Source organism: Sciurus vulgaris (assembly GCF_902686455.1).
Source record: "Sciurus vulgaris genome assembly, chromosome: 8".
Classification (NCBI taxonomy): Eukaryota; Metazoa; Chordata; class Mammalia; order Rodentia; family Sciuridae; genus Sciurus; species Sciurus vulgaris.
Window position 1 is genome coordinate 24,258,511 of NC_136468.1, and position 24,748 is coordinate 24,283,258.

A 24,748-nucleotide genomic window follows, 5' to 3' on the forward strand; every position below is an offset into this window, starting at 1 on the left:
TTACAGGCATGAGCCACCAGGTCAAGTTACTTCCATATTTTTTTGTGTGTAGCTCTGGACAGGAAGGACTGAATTTGTCTTCCTAAAAAAAAAATTGACACATATTTATGGGGTATAGTGTGATAATTCAATACACATATACATATGTAATAATCAAATCAGAGGAATTAGCATTTTTTTCTTCTGAAACATGTATCATTTCTTATCATTTCTTTGTGTAGGTGTTGCTGAAAGCTCGGTTCTTATCCTGGATGTCAATCCAATAACAAGGACACAGTTTTGAGAAAAAGGAAAAATAAGTTTATGGCTTTGCTAGCAAAGGGGACTCCTATCACAAAGGCTGATTCTGCCCATCAGCAGGTAAGGGGGACTTTTAAAGAGGTGTTTCAAAGGCCACATTCACGTGTTCTCTGTTGGAGTTGTCATTCACTTGTTAATTTAGGGGATAGTCCTCTCTGAGGTCTTCTGGTGCCATCCCAGAGTCTGGATCACTTCATCCCTATGGTGGGTAAACTCAAGGACTGATAGCCCTGCCTAGGACGGTCTAGGATGGGGGAGAAAGGTGAGCCTGTTTCCCCTGAGATTAGGGAAGGGGAGAGATGAGGGGAAAGCAGAGAGAGGAAGAGAAAGAAACATGTCCATTTAAAAAATAAATAGCAGGGGCTGGGGAGATAGCTCAGTTGGTAGAGTGCTGGCCTTGCAAGCACGAGTTCCTGGGTTCGATCCCCAGCACTGAAGAAAATAAATAAAAATAAATTGCAGTAGCAGAGCAGCAAGGGCTACAGTCAGAGCTGGGAGTGCTTCAAACTCTTCTCTTCTCATCTAGTTCTTTATAAAATAGATAATAAACTGGGCTCAGTGGGTCAGGCCTGTAATCCCAGCGACTCAGGGTGAGGCATGAGGATTATGAGTTCAAAACCAGCCTCAGCAATTTAGCAAGGCTCTAAGCAACTCAGAGAGACCCTGCCTCTAATAAAATATTTTTTAAAAGGATTGGAGATGTGGCTAAGTGGTTAACAGCCCCTGGGTTCAATTCCTGGTAAAAAAAAAAAAAAAGTCATAAATTGTTGCAAACTGTAGTTACCCTACTGTATTATAGAACATGAGAACTTATTTTTCCTAATTGTATTTTGGGCTGAGGATATGGCTCTGTAGTAGAGCACTTGCCTCACATGTGTAAGTCCCTGTGTTTGATTCTCCAGTACCCAAAAATGGAATGAGTAGATATTTTGGGACCCATTATCCAACCTCCCTGTATTCTCCTTTTCACTAAATTTGCCTTTGAGGTTTGGGGGAAAAGAGCTTGGGCTTTGCTACACAAAGGTAAAACAAAGATTTCATTCTGGAGTGGGAAATGAGTTAAGTAACTCTGCTTAAGATGACATTGAAAAGGTAATCCTCATCTAGGAGCTTTGATTCAATCTTAATGGAGCAAGAAGCCATTGAAGGCTTTAGGTAGGAAGGTGACATGATCAGATTTATGTTTTCAAAGATCACTTAAACTCAATGAACTGGTTGAGAATTTATATGGGAGCCTCTCCATTGCCATGGGTCAGGGAGTGCCTATAGGCAGCAGCCTCAAGAATAAAACCTCTTCCCAAATATCTTCCACCTGCCACACTGAAGATCTATCAGGTGACATGATGTGTGAATGAAACTAGAGACTGGAACTTCTGTTTAGACTATGATTTATATGCAGTACAGATCTAATACTAAGTCACATGGTTTTGTAACCATCAGTTATATAGATAATTCTCAGGTCTGGGGATGTGACTCAGTAGTAGAATATTTGCCTAACATGCCCAATACCTTGGGTTCAATCCCTGGTACTGCGCAAAGAAAACAAGCAAAAAAAATAAACAAAAACAATGCTCATTTGGGGTTGCAGTTCAGTGGTAGAGCACTTGCCTCCCATGTGTGAGGCACTGGGTTCAATTCCCAGCATCATATATAAATAAATAAAATGAAGGTCCATCAACAACTAAAAAAATATTTTTAAAAGATGCTTATGTAGGGGTGCTTTGTAACTGAAAAACTAAAGCAGAATTAAATTCTTTAAGTTATTTTATTAGTTTTTTTTTAACTTGGCATCATGAAAATGATACAATGTGATGAAGAAATTTATCACGTTAGGTGTTGCGGGCTAATAACAAGAGGAGGAAGGCTACCATGTAACTTAAAATATGCTCCCATGTCAAATGAAGCTAGAATTACAATAGAGCAGACAGTCCAAGAGAAGGTTCACCGTGCTCTAGTGTTTCAAGTACAATAAAAACCAGATGATGTTTAAGTTGTGTGAATGAGACTTTTGAGTATTTACTTCCTTCCTTCAACAATCCTAATAGAAAGTTCTAGACTAAAACAGGGCCGTTTTATTCAACATCTTCAATAATTGAACTTGAAATCCAGATATTATTTACAGTTCCCAGTTTCAGCAATAATTGGCTTAGATACTTATTTAATGCAGATTTCAATGGGAACAAGACAATTTTATTAAAATACCAAGTCACATCTCATTAAATTGACCTTAGAAGAATGCCCTGTGGAAAAGTTTTGTGAACTATGAAGTCCAATTATCTTTAAAAAGTAAACAAAGCCTTGAAGTAGATTCTTCAGAAAAGTTTTTAAATTAATCAACTAGGAGAAATGAAATAAGATACATAATGTTTTAGCAGTCCCCATAATTGGCCAATAGCTGTATGGGTGTCTTAGTCTATTTTTTGTTGCCATCAATGAATCCCACAGACTGAAAAACTTATAAGAGTTGAGGTTTAGTCACATATAACTAACAATAACCAATAAAAAAGCATAATTGACGTTTATTTAGCTCATAGTTCTGAAGACTGGGAAGTTCAAGGTCATGGCACTGGTCTCTGGTGAGGGTCTTCTTGTTGTATCATAACATGATGGGGACACACTATAAAACCGCAAGCAGGCCAGCTCAGGTCTCTCTTCCTCTTCTTACAAAGCCATTAATGCCATCAAATTCACCCCTCATTATCTCACTTAATACTAATTGCCTTCCTAAAGCCCCACCTCCAAATATCATTAACATATGAGTTTGGAGATTAAGTTTCCAACACATAAGGTTGTACCGCCCCCAAACTTTGGGGGTGGGTACATATTTAAACCATAGCATTGGGTAACTCTACTGTCTTTAAATTAAATTTTAATTCTAAAAATAATGAATGCAGGGCTTGTGATGTGGTTCAGTGGCAAAGCAATTTATACCATGCACAAAAATTAGGAGACTGACAAGGTATCTGTAAATGGGAAAGATTTTTTTTCAAGATCTGAGCTGAACTGGGACTGTACTGGTCACACTGCACAGTAGACTCAAAAAGTTCCACTGAGTTTCACCTCTCCTCTGTAACTGGTCACAGGACAGTGTTCTGGTTTCTCCTTATAAATATCACTACTTAAATCAGAATTTTTGGCCTGTATCTGTAAGAGGGGGTTCATGCTTTGAACATAGCCCTTGTGACTTATTTTAAAACTGACTTTTTTTTTTTTTTTAACCTTTCTCTTCGTCCTCTCTCCCTGGGGGAGCAAGATAAACCGTTTTCCTACCCTAGGTGGAGTTACCCTAGGTGTTCTTAAGCACGCACATCACAGGAACGAAGTAATTCAGAATTTGGGGAAGGTGCCAGAAGACCTAAAAGAGGGCCATCTTTTAAGGCTACCAGTGAATTATGACCCCTTAAGGGCCTGGAATGTAGTCTTTGAATCACCTCTCTAAAGTCCTTTGTTCCCTCTGATGATCAGAATCACAGCTTCTGAGACAGGAGTCCTGTGTTTCTCCTTTAGAAGTAATAAAACTTTTTTTTTCCTTTTTCTCAAGACCAGTCCTCATTATTGGTTGGCATTGGGTACAAGAACTGAGCTTTTGGCAACATATCAGCCTGGTGAAGTCAATGAACACTTTCAAAATAGTGATTTAATACATATAATAGAGCTGGGGTTGTGGCTCAGTGGTAAAGTACTTTCCTAGCATGTGTGAGACACTGGGTTTGATCCTCAACACCACATAAAAAAATAAATAAACAAAATAAAGGTATTGTGTCCATCTACGACTAACAAAAGTTTTTAAAAATACATATAATAAAATACATAGGATTGCAAAAGCAACAAATGATACTGCTTTCATCAATTTATAACTGTAGTCCCAGCTACTTGGGAGGTTGAAGCAAGAGAATTGCAAGCTTGAGACCAGTTTGGGCAACTTAGAGAAACCCTGCTTCAAAATAAAATTTTAAAAAGGGCTGGGGATGTAGTTCAATGGTATAGGGCATGTGTAAGACTGTGTTCCATCCCCAGTTCTATGAAAAAAGAAAGAAAGAAAAACAAAGGGCCCATTTTTTCTTTACTTTCACCCCAAAATCAACAAGAGACTTCTGTGACATCAAAAACTATGGCAAGTCAGGTGTGGTGGCACAGGTCTGCAATTCCAGTTACTCAGGAGACTGAGGCAGGAGGATGGAAGGTTTGAGACCAGGCTGGACAACTTGGTGAAACCCTGTCTCAAAATTTAAAAAAATAAAAATTAAAAATAAAGTATGGGGGATGAGGCTCAGTGGTAAAGTCTTTGCCTCTGAGTTAAATCCCCTGTACTGCAAAACAAAAAAAAGCACAGCGGAACTTCACTTGATAACACTTGCCTAAGCTGCTCCACAACATGGAGCAAGATCCTTGGCTCTCTGTGCCGCTTGTGAACCGAGAGGGTGGAACTCAGTTCCTTTTCTTGTCTTTGGCCGGCCTTCCTTCCTTCCTTCCTTCCTTCCTTCCTTCCTTCCTTCCTTCCTTCCTTCCTTCCTCCCTCCCTCACTCCCTCCCTTCCTTCCTTCCTTCCTTCCTTCCTTCCCTCTCTCTCTCTCTCTCTTTCTTTCTATTTTAGAGTCTATGTTATTCAAAGGCTCATTTTTTTTTTTTCTGGACCAAATATAACTTTAGAGTACATAGGACTTGAAATGAGGACAAAAAGAACCAAAAGTTCATATTTTTCCATTTGTAGCACCTATAACTTTTTGAATTCTTGTTTATTATCTGTACCATCCATTAGAAGATATGCTCCTTACTGTGTCCCCAGCACCTAGAACTGTACCTGGCACACCAGCATCTAGAACTGTACCTGGCACATAGTAGATATTCAATAAACATTTTTCATATGAATAAGTAAACGATTCTACACTAAGTGCTAACTTAGACCAGAGTTTCTTCCTTATTCTGATTGCCTTGTATGTATTGAACCCTGCTCTGCATTAAAATTATTTGAGGTTTTTGTCCTACTTCCATAACCAGCCCTATTCTTTCTGATCCTCTGTACCACTGACAACTCCCACCCTGCCCCTTTGGCGATCTCTCCCAACACCTTACCACTACATTACAAACTATTACGAAGCAGGGATTGTGATGTTCTCTGCAGTGCCCAACCTAATGCCTTCCACAGGGTTGTTCAGTACATTTTGTTAAGTAGAAGGGAACCTGGAGCAAGGAGGAAAGGACAGTGAGAAGACACTGTACTGTGTGTTCTGAATATTCCTGTACTCACTCCAAAGCACAGAAAAGATAGAGTATTCCGTACAAAGAGCCAGAATTCTCTCCCACACTTCTCAACCGTTCAAGCTCTGCTTATACAACAGGGGCAAGAGAAAGGGTCAGACAGAGCATCTTCAGGCACAGATCTCTTGGTATCTGTAATGGGATGATACTATACCTGAGGATAAGCAGGCCTTCCCCATAGAGTGTTTCAGGTAAATCAGAATGCTTCACAAATGTACTGAGAGGGATTGTGTGGGAATGATGAAGATGGAATCTAGTACCCTGTAACTCCTGAAAACTGTAGTGGCATGGACTGTACACCTATTTTCTAGACTTCTTCCTACCACGGAATCAGTTTGTGATTGGGCATAATTATAACCATTAAAACACACTCACACACAATCTGAGTGCCTCCTGAATTTACAGATCTGGGCAAAAGTGCTGAGGCTACAAAAAGGTATGATAATCTGGCTCAGTGATGCACACCAGTAATCCTGCGACTCAGGCGGCTGAGGCAGGAGGATCACAAATTGCAGGCCAGGCTCAGCAATTTATCGAGAACTCAAAATAAAAATGAAAAGGGATGGAGATGTCGCTCAGTGGTAAAGCACCTCTGGGCTTAATCCCCAGTACCCACCTACCCCCCAAAAAAGGAAAGAAAAGGAAACAAAACAAAACAAAACAAAAAGGGCCTAGAGTAAAGTGCTTCCCTAACATGCTCAAGGCCCTGGGTTCAATCACCACTGCAAACAACAATAACAACAAAACCAAGAGAGCTGCAAGGAAATTGAGAGGGTATACAAGAGAATGTATTTTTAGCTTATTTATTTTATTTTGCTTTTTATTACAACATTGTCAAATATATTCTATAAAAGAAAGAATAATATAATGAACCCCATAACTCTATCACCCAAATCCAACAGTTAAAAATATTTTGCAGTCTTCACTCATCTATTCTTTCATGTTTTTTCTTTTCTTTCTTTTTTTTTTTTTTTTTTTTTTTTTTTTTTTTTTTTTTTTGATGAATTTAACATGGCTAAGGAGAGAAGAAACAAGAGGTGTTGGAAAATGGGAAACATTTTTGGAGTCAGGAGCCCATAAAAGTGAACTGGAAGAGTAGAGGTAATCCCACTTTCCTCTTTGCCCATTGTTCAGTCACACCAGTCTTCCAAACTGAAGTGTTGGAAGATTCTATTAATTCCTTTTCTACAATCTCATCTCAGCTCCAGTGCTTGATTCTCTCAGAAGAATTTGCAAATCAAATTAGATCTTCCTATTAAACCCTAGGTGGGTCTTCTTTGGAGCATTTATAATCACAATTTTAAAACTGTAGGAGGAGCAGGGCATGGTGGCACATGCCTGTAATCCTAGTAATTAGGAGGCTGAGGCAAAAGGACCGCAAGTTCAAAGCCAGCCTCAGCAACTTGGCAAGGCCCTGAGCAAATCACTGAGACCCTATCTCTAATAAAAATTAAAAAAAGGGCTGGGAATGTGACTTGGTGGGTAAGCACCCTTGGGTTCAAACCCTGGTACCAAAAACAAAACAAAAATCCATAGGAGGGGGTCCAGGAATCTAGGTCAGTAATAAAGCACTAGTGTGAGGTCCTGGGTAACAATCCTGAACACTGTGAAGAAAAACACACAAACCACAACAATAACAAAACACTATAGAAAAAATATTTGATGTCTAACTCCACTAAGAACCTATGTCTCCTCTGTTCACTAAGGTCATTGCCAGTGCTTAGTACAGTGTCAACAGGGCATGTTCAATAAATATGTTAGACAAGGGCAGGGGTGTGCAGTAGCATCACATGCAAAGACCTCTATATCCACCCACAACATGATTTATTTATTTCCTTCTTTTCTTCTTTTTTTCTTTCTTTTCCTTCCTTCTTGTACAAAGGATTGAACCCAAGGGTGCTTAACCACTGAGCCACATCCCCAGTCCTCTTTATTTTTTATATTGAGACAAGGCCTCCCTAAATTGTGAGGCTGGCATTGAACTTGTGATCCTCCTGCCTCAGCCTCCCGAGTTGCTGGGATTACAGTAGTATGCACCACGGCGCCAGGTCACAACATGATTTCTAAGAATTCTAAATTATTTGTTTTCAAGTGAGGGTAGCCATTTCCTCACTTACAAAAACATTCAATTTAGGATGGCCAGTGTGAGTTAATTATTTGACAGGTTACCATATTTCACCACATAATCGTGGTCACCCTGTTGTTTTAGTCCAAAAATTGGTTCATAACTTTTTATCGCATAATCGTCTCACAGTATAATTGAGTTCATCACGCTGCTTAAAAGGTAAACAGAGCACCAGTGTATCCAGCAGTGGCACACGGATGGATGTGCGTTTGTCTTCTCCCGCACTGTCAGCCTCCGGCCTAGAATCCTCAGCGCACACGCGCCGTCAGGACAGTGTCAGTACAGACGCGCGGGTTGTTCAGTGCGCTGCTGGGCTGACCCTAAGTCACTCAACCCAACGGAGGGCGGCGGGTGCCAGGCCAGCAGGCCCAGGAAGCTGCCCGCAGACAGTCACGTGGAATGGACAGAGGCGACAATAAACTACAGTTCCTCTGTCTGCGACACACTAAAGTACGAAGCATTTATTTCTGGTTATGGGTAGAGAGAAAAACTATTCGGTGGGCTTCAAGCTGAAAGTGATTAAGTTCGCTGAACAGCATGGAAACCGAGCTGCAGAGTTTTCAGTGAATGAAAAGTTGGTTAGAGACTGGCAGAAATTCAAAGACTAGCTGAAAACCACAAACCTTTCCAGACGTGTGGTTCAAGGTCCTAAACCTGGCAAGTTTCTACAAATTGAAGTATTTGTGCAAGTCAACGAAAGGCCTAACTGTGGCTGCAGTGTATCGAATGAAAGGTTGCAGTTGAAGACACCGGAGGTAGCCGGCAGAAACAACTTTCTTAAAACTCAGTTTAAGGTGAGTCGTGGCTGGGTTACGAGATTCTTGCGACAATGCAATCTATCTGTGCGGAGGAGAACCACCATATGACCCAAATTGACTGATGATTACAGTGAAAAGATTGTAGCCCTGAACAATCTTCAGACACATTAAATTTTGTAAGTCTATATTTTGCAACACGAGTAAATTTCCTCCATTGTAATATTTCAACTATGATGCACAAATGAATAACAACTCTGTTAACTTTTTTTCTTTTCTTTTCCAAGCCAGAAAAATGTTCACTAAACTGTTAGGAAGAAATGATGCACATCGATTTGGATTATTCAGCTTTAACATATATTCACGAGTATTTTTGTGCACTCTAATCCTGCTCCAAAGACAGTTCAGTAATAAGTGAATTTTAATATTTTTACCTTGTTTTTTGCGGTACAGGAGATGGAGGCCAGGGCCTTGCATATGCTAGGCAAGCTCACCACCAGTGACACCCCTAGCCCTGTAATAAATGCTTTTTTTTTTTTTTTTTTTTTTTTTGAGGGAGTACATTGGGGTGGGGCGATTGAACCCAGGGGCACTTAACCACTGAGCCACATTCCCAGCCCTTTTATGTATTTTATTTAGAGACAGGGTCCCACTAAGTTGCTGAGTCTGGCTTTGAATTCTCGATTCTCCTGCCTCAGCCTCCCCTGCCACTGGGATTACAGGCGTGTACCATCACGCCCGGCCAATAAATGATTTTTAAGTAATACCAACACAATTGTTTTTTTCTAAAAAAGCCTCACATAATTCTCGCAGCCCGCTTTTTTGCTTTAAGAAAAAAAAAGGCATAAAATCTGCGATGATTATGTGGCGAAATACGATACATTGGGTCCTAGCTCTAAAGATTCCTCACTTCTCCAGCACCACCAAAAAACAAACAAAAAAAAAAACCAAAAAAAAAAAAAATTCCTCACCAACCTAAATAAGTTGGTTAATAAAGGAACAGATCAACCTAAATTTGGTCTCAAATACTGCGGCCGTCCTTTTTCCCTTTTCCTAAAGGCACCAGGAAGGGGTGTGTCCTGCGATTCGACTCTGGCTGCGGGAGACTCCTTCGAGAAGCGGATCTTAACCGCCCAGAACGGAAGTTCCTGAACCTTCAAACCCGCGGGGAAGCAACTCCGCAACGGACCAAGATGGCGGCGTCCAGTGAGGGGCAGGCGTTTGCTTCAGGGGTTGAAAAGAACTGGGGTACAGTAGTCCGTTCCCCCGAAGGGACCCCCCAGAAGGTCCGGCAGCTAATAGATGAAGGGATTGCCCCGGAAGAGGGAGGCACAGAAGCGTGAGTTCTCGAGTCAAACGTGGGTCAGGCACTGGGAGAATGGAGATGGCTTGGGGAAGATAGCCCTGGAGCAGGGGCGGGTGGTATTGGGGCCCCCTCGGTTGGCTACTTGTTCAGGGGTGATGAATTGTTCTTGGGACCAGAAAGAGACTGAGGCCTCTGTGGTTGGTCGACTTAGATTTTCTCAGGATGTTCTGATTTCGCACCACGGAAGGAATTTTGCCATCCAGTTGTTTTGGGAAGGAAATATAAAAGGGACCGTTAGTTGAGCTCACCAGACTTCTTTTAGTTGGGGTTCTTAATCTTTTTTGTTATTAGAGTTAAGTGGTATCTATATCTACTATAAAACAGTTTTGAAGTAGTAAAGAGCATCAACTGTATTTCAAATTATAGCCAACAACCATAATGTGAGAAAAGTATTTTCACTGGTGACAAAAGTTATTGCTTTTGGGGACCAATTTATAAGTACTTCTTATACTGTGGGGTTTTTTGTTGTTTTGTTTTTCCTTCATAACTGAAGAAAATGCCGAATCTTAAAGGTTAGTGAACTAAGTGCCACTTTATTCCCACCCAACGTTATGGGTCTTTTGAATTTTTTCCAAGAGACTCTCAAAAACTTTGAGGAAGATTCTTTGAAAAATTTTGTTTCTTCGAAGCCATAATTGTTAGTGTAACCCAATTTTTATTAAAATGATACTTGTCTCAGCAATTCCAACACTATCTGTATCCTCAGGCACTGCTGAAATTGCCTTTCATTGAAAATAAGCGTATTACCTGGCTTTTTTTTTTTTTCCTTCCTGAAAATTTTTCATGAAATCTCTTAAAGAGCCTTACTTTGATTTGAACTTTTTATTTGGTTCTTTTTGGGACAGAGTGGTTCTCAAGAGTCTATTCAGCTAGCAATATCAAAGTTATTTTTTCTCCTGTTACAACAATTGCATTTCTGCAATGGTTCAAATTGTATGGTGACTACCTGAGGACTTGAATCTTATTTTGTGTGTTTTAAAATTGTGCCAGGGGCTGGGGATATAGCTCAGTTGGTAGAGTGCTTGCCTCACAAGCACAAGGCCCTGGGTTGTTCTAATCCCCAGCAAAAAAAAAAAAAAAAAAAAAAAAGAATGAAAATTGTGCCAAATACTGTTGGAGAACAGTGAGTGAGCTAGCTTGCTGGTACTAGCAGAGCTCTATAGAAGTAAAAATTTACTGAAATCTAGATATGGCTAAAATGTAAAGAATTTTCAATACTAAGTTAAAGAATTTGGAATATAGTATTATAAAATGATTGGAAAAACATTTTTTTTTAAAACCAGGGATTGGACCCAGGAGTGCCTAACCACTGAGCACATCCCCAACCCTATTTATTTTTTATTTTGAGACAGGGTCTTGCTGAGTTTAGCATAGGGCCTCACTAAGTTGCTGAGGCTGGCTTTGACCTTGCAGTTCTCCTGCCTCAGCCTGCTGCGCCACTGGGATTACAGGCTTGTGCCCCTGTGCGCAGCTTGAAATAATTGAAAATATTAAGCAGAGAAATGACGTCTCTGAAATTCTTTTTTAGAAAGCTTAAAATCCAGTGTTGGTATATTTGATGGTATGATTTCCAGAGAAGCTAGATATGAGATGTTTAAGTGGAGTGGTACCATGAAAGGATTACTAACAGTTCTACCACTTTATTTTAGGAGGGATACATCTGCCACATTCCAGTCAGTTAATGGATCACCTCAAGTAGAACAACCTCCCTTGGAGTCTACAAGCAAAGAAGCCTTCTTTAGCAGAGTAGAAACATTTTCTATATCCTTTTTCAGTTCATGTAGTTGTACTTTCTACCTGTTCCTTAAATTATTATTACTTCAGGCCATTACACCACTTACTCTGATATTTTAACTTGGTAACAACTTTTATAGGAAAATTAAGATCATAACATGCTGTCAATCAAAAGGAGTATTTGAGATTATCTAACCTGCTCTTTTTACAGAAGACCTGTAAAAAAATTGAAGACCTGAGAAAAGGAAGAATAATAACAAATATTTGTATAGTGTGCTGTCAATAAATTACTACATTTGCTCTTCACCTTAAGTCTGTGAAAATAGTTATTATGATTATTATACATTTTACAGAGGCAGACACAGTCATAATAGGTTATATGACTTGCTCAAAACAGCCTTCTAGCAAATGGCAGAGCCAAGACTATAGTTTAATTTTTAAAAGACTATACTACTACTATCTCTTTCTAGATTTTCCTTTGTGTCTTAGTTCTCTGTGGTTGCATAACAAATTGCTTTAAAACTTAGTGGATTAAAACAACAAACATCTCACAACTTCTGTGGATTCCTAGTCTAGGCAAGGCTTAGTTGAGTCTCTAGCTCAGGTTCTTAGTGAGAGTGCAGGCAAGGTCACCTGGGTACAGTCATCTCAAGGCTAAGCTAGGAAAGGATCCATTTTCACCTTTTCTCATGATTGTTAGCAGGGTTCATATTCTTTTGGCTATGCTGCCTGTCAACTAGAGACCTCCTCTTGATTCCTTGCTATGTGGTCCTCTCAATAGGAACCGTTAGGGCTGGGGTGTAGTTCGGTTGGTAGAGTGCTTGCCTCCCATGTGCAGGACCCTGGGTTCAATCCCCAGCACCAAGAAAATAAATAAATTAAGAAAAATAGGAACAGTTCATGATTTGGTACCTGGTCTCCATCAAAATGAGCAAGCAGGAGAGCAAAATGGAAGCCACACTTGTTTTCATAAACTCATCTAAGAAATGGATATTATGTCTTTACTTAACTGTTGGTCACTCCACAGGAATCATAGAGACAGAATATGGAAGAGATGGTGGTCCACTTCAAGTACTCCTTTTTTTGATGACTTTGTTGCCCCATATGCAAGAACCAAAAAGCCCAGCTGGTAGTTTTTAGAATTTTTATTTTTAAAATTTTTAAATAGTTAAATTTGTCCTTAAATTTCTTGGGGGATTCTTTCCAGGACCCCCTCAGATACCAAAATTCAGTGAAGCTTAAGTCCCTCATACAGAATGGCACAGTATTTGCATATGTTCTATGCAACTTTAAATCATCTTTAGATTATCTATAATATCTAATAAAAAAAAATTTAAGTGCTATGTAAATAGTTGTTACACTTTATTGTGTGGGGAATAATGACTAGGAAAAAGGTTGTGCATGTTCTATACAAATGCCTTTTCTATTTTTTTTTAGTACTGGGAATTGAAGGCAGGGGCATTTTACCACTGAGCTACTTCCTTAACCCCTTTTTATATTTTATTTTGAGACAGGTTCTCACTGAGTTGCTGAGGCTGACATTAAACTTGAAATCTTCCTGCCTCACCCTGCTAAGTAGCTGTGATTGTAGCATTTGCCACTTCACCTGGTTCAAATGCCATTTATGTATGTATGTACTGGGGATCGAACCCAGGGGCACTTACCCACTGAGCAACATCCCCAGCCCTTTTTACTTTTTGTTTTGAGACAGTTTCTCACTAAGTTGCTTAGGGCCTTGTTACGTTGCTAAGGCCGGCCTTAAACTTGAGATCCTCCTACCTCAGTCTCCTGAGTCACTGGGATTATAAGCATGCACTACCATGCTCAGCTCAGATGCCATATTTTTTAAAAAAGAATGTTTTTCATCCTCAGTTGATTGACTATATGGATATAGAACTTGAAAATATCAGGGGCTGACTTTACAGACTTACAGAAAGTTTGCGGAGGTTATAAAGAATATTTTTGATAAAATTTTTAAAAATAATTTGTGAGTTGTTTGCAAATAATTTGTTAAAGGGATGCCTCATTACTCCCAAATAATTCCTACAAACAAGGACTTTCTCCTACATAACCAGAATATAACAACCAAAAGCAGGAAATTGGTAAGTTACTACCATCTATTCCTTAGACCCTAGGTTTATTTGTTTGTTTGTTTGTTTTCTTGATTGTGTCTCAATGAGTTGCCCAGGCTCACCTTGGACTTTGGATCCTCCTGCTTCAGCTAACTGCATTATTGGGATTTTAGGTGTGTAGTCACTACACCGAGCATCCCAGTTTTTTTTTTTTTTTAAAGTCAATTATACTAATAAGCAACAATAGGTGTTGGCGAGGATGTGGGGAAAAAGGAACCTACTCACCTTACCATATTACATTTGTCTGTCATATCTTCTTAGATTGTGACTGTTCTTGTTTCCCTGTTTTTGATGACCTCAGCAGTTTTGCCAAGCGCTGGTCAGGTATTCTGTAATGTCCTTCTAATGGGAATTTGTTGATGTTTACCTCATGATTAGACTGGGGTTATGGTTGAAGAGATAAGCTAATCTTCTGTGTATCATTCCAATTTTAGTATAGGTACTGCCAAAAAGTGAGCAGGGGTTATGGATTATGGGGAGGAAGACCATAGAAATAAAAATTCATTTTCATTATAACATATCATATGAAGATCAACATGATATTCATTTTAATGTTGACCTTGATAATGTGGCTGAGGTAGTATTTGTCAGTTTTCTCCACTGTGCAGTTACTTTCCCTACATCCCCACTCTTTTTATGCTATATGCTTCACTATAATAAAGGAAATCACTTTACTCAGACCACACCTAACGAGTTTAGAGTCATGATCTATCTCTTTGAGAGCAAATTATTACATTAGATATTTGCAATTCTGTTACACAAATTTGACTCTTTCCTAATTACTTAAGTCATTTACTTATGTCTTTATGGACTTGTGAATTTTTTTATACTTTGGGTATAGTTCGACATTACTTTATTAATTTTGTTGCTCAAATTATCCCAGCTTTGGCCATGAGAACTTTCAGTTGGCTTCTGTGTCCCTTCTGACATACCACCATCTTTGTGAATTAATATTTTTCTCTTCAAACACTTTTTAAATTTTTGACATCATAAAATACTTCAGGTTTATGTTATTTACTTTCTGCCCCAGAATCCTAGAATCAGCCAGTTCTGTTTGTAGAGAATGGTAGATTAGAAACCAAAATGTGAGCACTAGTTGTACTCATTGCTAAAAGGGTATTGTTGTTTCTAGGCCCTCTCAGTTGACATACAAAGAAAATATATGTGTACTGCTTATTTTTTACACTAAAACTGTTGATTCATTGTACATTTATTTTGATGTAATTGTGAAGTAGGAATTCAACTTTCTTCTCCTTATGTTGAGACTTCAACTTGCCATTCTTAGATGTCTAGCCTCAGACAGAACTTTCATTTTATGTTTCTCCATTGGTAAAGTAGGAGAATAATACCAATCCTATCCATCATTCAGAGCTGTACTGAGAATGAGATGGAAGTCTGAAAAGTTCATTGTGAATTTAAAACACTCTACAAATGTATGTAATAATATTAAAATCACTGTTGTACTAAAAGGTACTCTCATTAGCATTTCTTCAGGGAGCAAAAAACTAACCTTCTTTCATTGAGACTTCTTTTGTTCACATTACTTTTAATAAACAGTCTTTTCCAACTGAATATCAAGGATTTTGTTCTTTCCACTGGTTTCTATCATTTTCTGTAGAAGAAATAGAATAAACATTATCAAAAAAAATTATACTAATAATGTTTTTGGTAGCAAAAAGATCCAGTTGAGAATCACACATTGCATTTAGTTGCTGTTAGTTTCCTTTAACCTGGAATATTTCCAGTGTTCCCTTGAATTTCTTGATTTCAATACTTTTGAAGATTTCAGCCAGTTATTTTATAGAGTATATCTCAGTTCACATGTGTCTGATATTTGTGATTGTGTTGAATTATTTTGGAGAGTCATGAAGTGATGGTCCTTTTTCATTGCAACCTATCAGTTGGCACATGATGAAGGTTTATCCCTTTAGGTGGTGATCACTTTGATCACTTGATTAAAGGAGTGCTTGTGATACTTTTCCATTGTCAAGTAACTCCTCCTTTGTAATTGAAAAATGTTTCATGGAGAGGTTCTCTAAAACTGTGTAAATATCCCATTCCTCATCAAACTTTTTATTTGGAGTCATGGTTTCTTTTTTTATTCCGTGGGTTGTAATCTATTACAATCATTATATATTTTGATGCTCTAGTTGTCTTATATTTAGTCAGTGGTATCCCCTGCAAAATGACTTTTGTGCCTTTGAAATGTCCTCTGTAATTGTTTGATCTCTTTATTGCTTTCTGGGATATGAAATGGTTTAAAAATTTTTTTTTCCTATAGTGCTGAGAATTAAACCCAGGGCCTTGCAAATGCAAGGAAGTACTCTACCAGGGAGACAACTTTTTTTTAGTGGTACTGGGAATTGAATTCAGGGGCTCTTGACCACTGAGCCACATCCCCAACCCTCGTTTGTATTTTATTTAGAGACAGGGTCTCACTGAGTTGCTTAGTGCCTCAATTTTACTGAGGCTGACTTTGAACTTGCAATCCTCCTGCCTCAGCCTCCTGAGCCATTGGAATTACAAGTGTGCACCACCATGCCCAGTGAGACCACATATTTTTTGCTGCTATATTTGGTGATCCTGGAGATCAAAATCAGGAGTGCATTACCACTGAGCTACATCTCCAGACCTTTTTTTAAATTTTGAGACAATTTTGCATTTAGTTATTGCTAAATAGATGAGAGTTGTTGACTCAAAATTGGAATCCTCCTGCCTTGGCCTCCCCAGCTGCACAGTGAACTCTCTCTTTTTTTTCGTGGTACTGGGAATTTCTTTTCTTTTCTTTTTATTTTTGGTGGGGCTGAGGACTGAACCCAAGGGTGATCTACCACTGAGCCACCTCTTCAACCCTTTTTATTTATTTATTTATTATTTTATTTTATGTCATGTTATATTACATTATGTTATGTTATGTACCAGAGATTGAACCCAGGTACACTTAACCATTGAGCCACATCCCTAGCCTTTTTGTTTTTTATTCCGAGACAGGGTCTTGCTAAGTTGCTTAGAGCCTTGCTGAATTGCTGATTGTGGCTTTGAGTTGGCGATCCTTCTGCCTCAGTTTCCCAAGTCACTAGGATTACAGGCACGTGCCACCATACCCAGCTCCCTTTTTAGTTTTTACTTTGAAACAGGGTCTCACTAAATTGCTGAGTCTGGCCTCAAACTTGAAATCCTTCTGCCTCAGCCTCCCAAGTGTGTACCACTCTACCTGGCTGCACAATGAACATTCTAAAATGTAACACATTTACAAATGTGTAATGTTTCATTTTGATTTTGATTGTTGTTTTGAGGCTTTTTGGTTTTTTGGTACTGGGTATTGAACCCAGGGGCACTTTACCACTGAGCTACATCCCCAGCCCTCTTTATTTTTCATTTTGAGACAGGGTCTTTCTGAGTTGTTGATGGTCTTTTAAATTGCCAAGGCTGCCCTTGAGTTTATAATCCTCCTGCCTCAGCCTCCTGTGTCACTGGGATTACAGGTATGCACCATCATCCCCAGCCTGGGATGAGAAATTCTACGTTCATCTTGTATTTTTCTTGCCCCATTCCCAGAATCCACCATTTCTCCAAGGATACTTGTTCTTTTTCAGTGGAGAATATTATTTAAAAACCAAGCTCTGGGGTATGCAATGTGCACTGGTAGCTACTGTGTGCCACTGTTCTGAGGCCCTATCAGAGAAAAAAAAAAAACTAAGAAATTCTTTCTGTCTCTCTCTGTCTTCCCCATATACATGTATATTCACAAATACACAGTTGACCCTCAGTGTCTATGGGGGATTGGTTCTAGAAGTCCCCCCTTGTACACCAGAATCCTTGGATGCTCAAGTACCTTATATAAAATGGCTTGTGCTTGCACATGACCTGTATATATCTTCCATGTACTTTAAATCATCCCTAGATTTCTTAAAATACCTCATGCAATGCAAATACTATGTAGACAGTTGTTATGTTCCATTGTTTAGGGAATATTTTGATAAGAAAAAGTCTATACATGTTCAGTATAGATAACTTTTTCTTTTTCTTTTTTTTTCTTTTTTGGTGTTCTGGAATGAAACCCAGGGCCTCCTGTGTACTAGGCAAGCACTTTACCACTGAACTATAGTCCCAGTCCCCAAATGCAGTTTTTTGTTTTTAAATATTTTTTTCAGTTGTAAATGGACACAATACCTTTATTTTATTTATTTTTATGTGGTGCAGAAGATTGAACCCAGTGCCTCACACGTGCTAGGCAAGTGCTCTACCACTGAGCTACAACCAAAGTCCCCCAGAGGCAGTTTTTTAAAATATATATTTTAAATCCACAGTTGGTTGAATTTGCAGATGTAGATCCTGCTGAGAGGGACAGCTGAGTGTACACCTCCTACTTAAATTCCATACCATAGGATTTATTCTAATTTCCCTTTCCACATTTGTCCCTTCCTTATTCAACCTTTGTGAAACCTAATTCCTTTTTTACCTAATTCCTTTTATCCTGATTATATTTACTACTTTGATCAGTCTTCCTGTGTGCACCTAACTGGTATACTACTGTCTCCTTCCTGCATGAGTGCCCTTTTTAGCTCATTCAGGTTCTAGCTCTCTGTAGTAAGCTCCCCATGTGAATGCCTTTTTTACCCTGCTTGGTTTCAGCATCTCAACGTGGGCTATCCATCTTTGTCGACACCCTTTTCACCCCAGTTGGGTTCTGACCCCTGGTACTGAGCTGCCTCTCTACATTGTGGCTCATACATCTTCCTTATTCCCCACCTAATGCTTTACAATGAAATTGCTCAGGAAAGGGAAGGTATTTTTAATTATTTTTATAGTTGTTTCTTGCATTCAATTCTGATTTTGATATAGTAGTTAGATCTATTTGTTTGTTTTCATAGACTATAAATTGATCACCATTTCATTACAATAATCATTTATCTAACTTAATCAACTTAAGTGATTTTTATAACTAGATAATCCCAGCTCCTTTAACATTTACATCTAAATCCTGTTTTCTAGCCTTCATTCATTCTTTTACTGATATTGAAGTGTTTTCAAGTGCCCAGATCATGCCAGGCATGGTGATGCATGCTAATACCAGTTACTAAGAAAACTGAAGCGAGAAGATCAAAAGTTAGAGGCCAGACTGGACACTGTGGTACTTGCCTGTGATCCCAGGGACTGTGGAGCTGAGGCCAGGGAATCATAAGTTTGAGGTCAATCTCAGCAACTTAGTGATCCTGCTAATAGAAAATTGAAAAGGGCTGGGGTATAGCTTAGTGGTAAGGTGCCTCTGGATTCAATCCCTAGTACAAAAAAAAAAAAGGAAGACAGTTGAAGACCAGCCTGGGCAACATAGCAAGACCCTATCTTAAAAAAAAAAAAAAAAAATCCCAAATTCCTTATAAAAATATAGAACTTTCCTACATCATTTTTATGTTTTATCCTTTTTTTTTTTTTTTTCCTTTCCTATTACTCTATAAAATAAGGGCTGTCTAGAAAAGATCCATAAAGCTGAGTGTTGACTATTAAGGATCAATAAATGTTTAAGGACTTATAGATGCTTGACTATTTAAAACACATACTTGGAATAAAATGAATTTGCTAACCCTCAAAACACATATGCTCTACCTGTTTAGTACACAACAATAAAATTTGGAGGGGATAATGAGAATTTTTTTTTTTTTAACACCTTTGTTCTTTGGAAAGTAAGGGCAGATGTGCATAGGGAGAGCATAGACAAGTTGCAGAAGATATTTCTGCCTTTTGACTTTGCCCGTCCCTTATTGCTTGGGCATGTCCTAATGCTTTCACTAGTGTTTGTAAGTTCCCAGTATTCAGATTAAATAAAAAGGAATGGCTTCTATAGTCCACCTCACAACCAGTAATAAACATTTTTATAAATTTTTTTTTTTTTTTTTTTTTTTTTGAGACACTATCTTGGCTATGTTTGTTCCCCAGGATAGTCTCAGTCTCCTGAGAAGTAAGGACTTACTATAGATAAGCTATAAAACATGTGAATCATATAAAATATAGAGGCTTCCTACAGAAGAAGAACTTTTTCCCCCTTTGTTTATTACTCAAATGACCATCATTTTGCAAAGCATGTACCTGCTTTAAAAATAGTCTTTACCTGCTTTTAAAATAGTCTTTAAAAATAGTTTCTTTTTTAAAAAAAGGAAGGAGAAAATAACAATGAATCAAACACCATTACCCTTTGTAAATGTATGATTACACAAATGGTATGCCTTTACTTCATATACAAACAGAAACAACATGTATCCCATTTGTTTATAATAAAAATAAATTTAAAAAAAATATTCTTTACCATTTGTATTACTGCTTTTCTCCTTAATATGATGTGCTTATTCTTGTATGAATTAAGAATGAGGTAGTTTTCCTTTTGATTTATTCATTTTAATATGCTTGCAATGTTGCTTTTCTTAATATGAATACTCCTTGAAATGGGCAGGGAAGCCCTCTGAGTTGTCTCCACTTGTCTGTGCAAAATATGGTTGGGTCACAGTTGAGTGTGATATGCTCAAGTGTTCCAGCTGTCAGGCTTTTCTCTGTGCCAGTTTACAACCAGCTTTTGATTTTGACAGATGTAAGTATAAAGCATAGATTACATTTTCCTCTACTTTTAAAGATATACTAGCTTTTCCCTGGGGTGGGGAGTGGGGAGTCACTTTGAACAAAGATTGTGCTTCACCATATATAATAAGGTGAATTTGCAGTTGCCTTCACCCTAATTGTTAGTGTCATTCATTACTTTCTTTTAAACTAAGCTACTCTAGAGTAGGTCTTGAATTCATGTTTCTAGGTAGCTGACAGCAGTATGTTTACTTTTTGATTTGAAAATTTATACTTTTAGACAAAGAGTATAAATATTTTCTGAAGTCCCACACTTTGGAATGCCTAGCCTTATAAGTTAAATGTTACATCTTCCTTGTTGATTTTAGGATATGTTTAGAACTCATTTCATGGAAAATGTTAAGATGAAATATTACTACTTCTTTGTGTATTTTTAAATTATTTTAGTTATTTTTATTTGTAGTTGTATTTGTACTCTTTAAGTCTATTGGGTTTTGAATCTTTATAGTGTTTTTTTAAGGCATTGCTACCTGTGTGGATTTCAGATAAGGAACGATGTGCTGAGCTGAAGAAATCCTTGTGTACTGCCCATGAGAAGTTCTGTTTTTGGCCAGACAGCCCCTCTCCAGGTACTTATTTCTGAGAATTCTCATTTACCATGTCTTCAGAGACATTGCATTTCTAGTGTTGTTTTGTGTGTGTGTGTGTGTGTGTGTGTGTGAGAGAGAGAGAGAGACCTAATCTTTGAACTTTCTTTTTCTTCTATTTGTTCTTTTTAAGACCTTGCATATTCATTTATATTATTACTTATTTTATAAGTGTACCTGTTGTGCCAGTGGCTTAGCCATGTTTATACATTATCTCATTTAATCTTCACAGAGCCTAGGATGTAGATATCATCAACTCAGCTTTTTTAGTTGAGGAAACAAAGAATCAGAGGTCCTAAAACAAACTAAAGTGAACCATAACTGATTTTATGATTCTAAACTCTGCTTTTCCCACATGCTGAGTAGCTCCAGGTTTCTCAAGACTTCTTTAGAGGTAAATACGTTTTGGTTGTTACAGAAGGCTCACAGGACCCCAAGTGAGAGTGGTACAAGTCTACAGTTTATGACATGAAAGCAGTACACATAACAGCAGCACTGAAGAAAGGACAGCCTCGCAGCTAAGGCTGCCTCAGCAAGGGGTGCGTGATGGCCAGGTCCTATCCTCTTTCCTCTTTGTGTAAGGGCCATGGCGGGAGACAGTCTCTTTTAAATCAGGAACTGATTTGCACGGAGTGCTTCATAATAAGCCAAACATGCAGTATCAACTGGGATTTTGGAATATTTTGTTGTTTATGCAGGCATGTTTCTGCTAAGTAAATAGCTTCAACAGCAGAGCCCTCTGGTGGGGAATCTCACCAAGAGCAGAACAAAATTTTTCAGACCCATGTTTACAAAGCAACACTGTTCATCCATATTTGTTATTCCTTGACCACAGAACGGTGCAGTGTAGGTGTATTTTTGTATTAGGAAGACAGCTTAGGGTAATTCCAGGCTCACTAATGGCCATGAATATTCTGTGAATGATTACTAAGGATAAAATAGATTGAAAGTGACTATGGATTGCTATCTACCTCTGATGAAATTTTCTAAATGAAGTTGACATACAACAAAGATTTCCTACTGTTGGCCTAAATTATATCATTGCATACCACAGCCAGCCCTGGAGGAGTTGAGTCCATCCTTGTCCAATGCAGGGCTCTGTTGATGGTTCCCAACTCTTGTAACTACACATTGCCTTCTTGACCCCATTTACAACTTGACTACCTTGAAGACCTGTAATTCCTATCTAGACCTCTCTTTTGAACCGAACTCATATTTTCAAGTATCCTCTAAATATTTCCACTTTTTATTATAGGTACCTGGAACTCAACTTACGCAAAGCTGAACTGTTCTTGTCTACCTAAAGCTTTGCCCAGCTCAGTAAATACACCAGCCTCTCCATCCATTTGTCCTAAACCCAGAAATCATTTGTAGCCACCCTTTCCTATCATCACCCACTGTGCCCTATCGATTCTTCCTCCTAAGTAGGTCTCAGATAAAACTTTTCAATTATACCATTCTTTATTTTGGTTCTTTAACATTAAAGGGATTTTTATGTGGAGAAAGGAGTATGCACAATTATTTGTGTTGTAATTCCTAAATTTATTAAGCATGTCTGTAAATTTTTAAGATAATTTTTTCCTAATAATTACATAGTTGCTTTAAACATTTAAATGACAGTTACTAACTTACTAGGCCTGATTATTTTGGGCATGTTCAAATACTTTATACACAAATGATACAAATATATCAATTATGAAACACATTTAAGCTTATGTTAAGACATTTTCATGATGGATTTCATTTCTTCTCTATTTGTTCTTTTACCTTTATAATGGTTTGGTTTTGTTTTGGTACCAGGGATTGAACTCAGGGTCACTCAACCACTGAGCCACATCCCCAGCCCTATTTTGTATTTTATTTAGAGACAGGGTCTCACTGAGTTGCCTAGTGCCTTGTGGTTGCTGAGGCTGCCTTTGAACTCCTGATCTTCCTGCCTTAGCCTTTCGCGCTACCAGCCTGGCCTTTCATAAGGTTTTGCAGTTACTTTCTTAGTATTGTAGCAATCATGCCAAACACTACATTAGAAATTGATCAGAAAGGCCTTGGGACCTGCTTTCTTCTCCCAAATTTTGCCAAACCTAAACCACTGGTCATCAAAACATGTGCCTTTTTATTGTTAAACCTTACTTGATTTTTTAAAGTCCATACTTTTCCTTGATTTTAATTTTAATTTTTGGTAGTGCTAGAGATCAACCACAGGGTCTCAAACATGCTAGGTAAGCACTCTCTGAGCCACTCTCCAGCCTGTAATCTGATGTTCTTAATAAAATGATGCTTTTTAAGTTGATGGTGCTGGGTACGATGGCACACGCCTATAATCCCAGCTACTCAGGAGCCTAAGTCAGGGGATTACAAATTCCAGGTCAGTCAGAGCAATTTTTGCAAGACCCTGTCCCAAAACAAAATAAAATGAACTGGGGATATAGCTCAGTGGTAGAGCATTTGCCTAGTATATGGGAAACCCTGAGTTTAATCCCCAGTATCACAAAATGAATAAATAATAAATTAATGAATAAATAAATAAATTGCATGTATTTTGACATATATGGTTATGTTATAATTGTCCATAAGTATCCATGAAGGATTGGTTCTAAAACTCCCTTTGATTCCAAAACCTGCAGATCCTTAAGGCCTTTATATAAGATGGCATAGTATTTATATATAATGTACATACATCTTCCTATATAGTTTAAATCATCTCTAGATTACTTATGGTATCTTTGTAATCCTATATCAAGTAGTTGTCATAAAAAGTTTGTACCTGTTCAAATATTTTTTTTTTTTTCAGATTTTTTTTTTTGTAATTGGTTGAATCTTGGATGCAGAACCCATGGATTTTGAGGACTAACTCTGTTTGCAACAACTTTAAATAATTTGATTTTGTCATCCCTGAATATAGAAAGTACTGCTTTCAGTAACTCGGCATAGAATGTTTGCCTAGCACATGCAAGACCCTAGGTTCAATCCCCAGTATGGGGAGGTGGGAAAAAAGTATTCCTTTGTTTTCACTTTTTAACTTTTAAAATAATTCTAAAATTTTGGAATCTTTCAAATGTAGACAAAAATTTCTATCACCCAGTCCCACATAATGCCAACATTTTGCCTTTTTTGCTTCAAACCATTCCACCTTACTTTGTGTGTGCAGTGTGTGTGTGTGTGTGTGTGTTTGCTTGCCAGGGTTGGGGGGGTTGTATTTGTTTTTGTGATACTGGAGATTGAACCCAAGGGCACTCTGCCACAGAGCTATACTCCTGGCCCTTTTTATTTTTTCTTTTGAGACTGGTCCTCATAAAGTTGCCTAGGCTGGCCTCAAACTCGTGATTGTCCTTATTATCCTCCCAAGTCATTAGGATTACAGGCATGTGCCACCACATTCACAGTCCTTCTAGTGAATGCTTTATCTCAGTTATTACACTTTCCAACTTCACAGTTTCTATTTTTTCTCTTTATTCATATTCTCTATTTAGTAAGATATCCTTCTTATACTTTCCTTTAGTTTTTTTAACATTTTAACTTTTTCCAGTAAATCCTGTGTCTAGGCTTTCTCAGTGGTAGGATTTTTTAGTTACTTTTTTTTTTTTTTTTTTTTTTTGCAGTGCTGGGGATTGAACCCAGGGCCTTGTACTTGTGAGGCAAGCACTCTACCAACTGAGCTATATCCAGAGCCCTATCTTGTTTCTTTCTATGTTTCCTAATAATGTGTCAGCTCTGGAAATCCACCCCACCTCCACCAGCACTTTTTGTTATTATTTATTGATTGTTTAGTAACTTTGCCTGAACTGATTCTGTAAAACCATCTTCTTTGTTACATGTGGTTGCTGAAGTCTCTGCTTTCTTAGATAATAATTTGTACAGAG

At 38.2% G+C, this 24,748-nt stretch overlaps 1 protein-coding gene across 2 annotated transcripts in view; it reads left to right on the top strand.

The window, feature by feature from the left end:
• Nucleotides 1–9,556: 9,556 nt before the first annotated feature.
• Nucleotides 9,557–24,748, top strand: part of ZC3HC1 (zinc finger C3HC-type containing 1) — a 41,252-nt gene continuing 26,060 nt past the window's right edge. The window contains exons 1-4 of one of the 2 annotated variants that reach the window (XM_079149806.1): nucleotides 9,557–9,778; nucleotides 11,455–11,566; nucleotides 20,104–20,254; nucleotides 20,787–20,870. In XM_079149806.1, the coding sequence (XP_079005932.1) occupies nucleotides 9,633–9,778; nucleotides 11,455–11,566; nucleotides 20,104–20,254; nucleotides 20,787–20,870 (493 nt within the window). In that variant the 5' untranslated portion in view covers nucleotides 9,557–9,632. The remainder of the gene's footprint in view (nucleotides 9,779–11,454; nucleotides 11,567–20,103; nucleotides 20,255–20,786; nucleotides 20,871–24,748) is intronic. The other variant, XM_079149805.1, reaches the window with a different exon arrangement.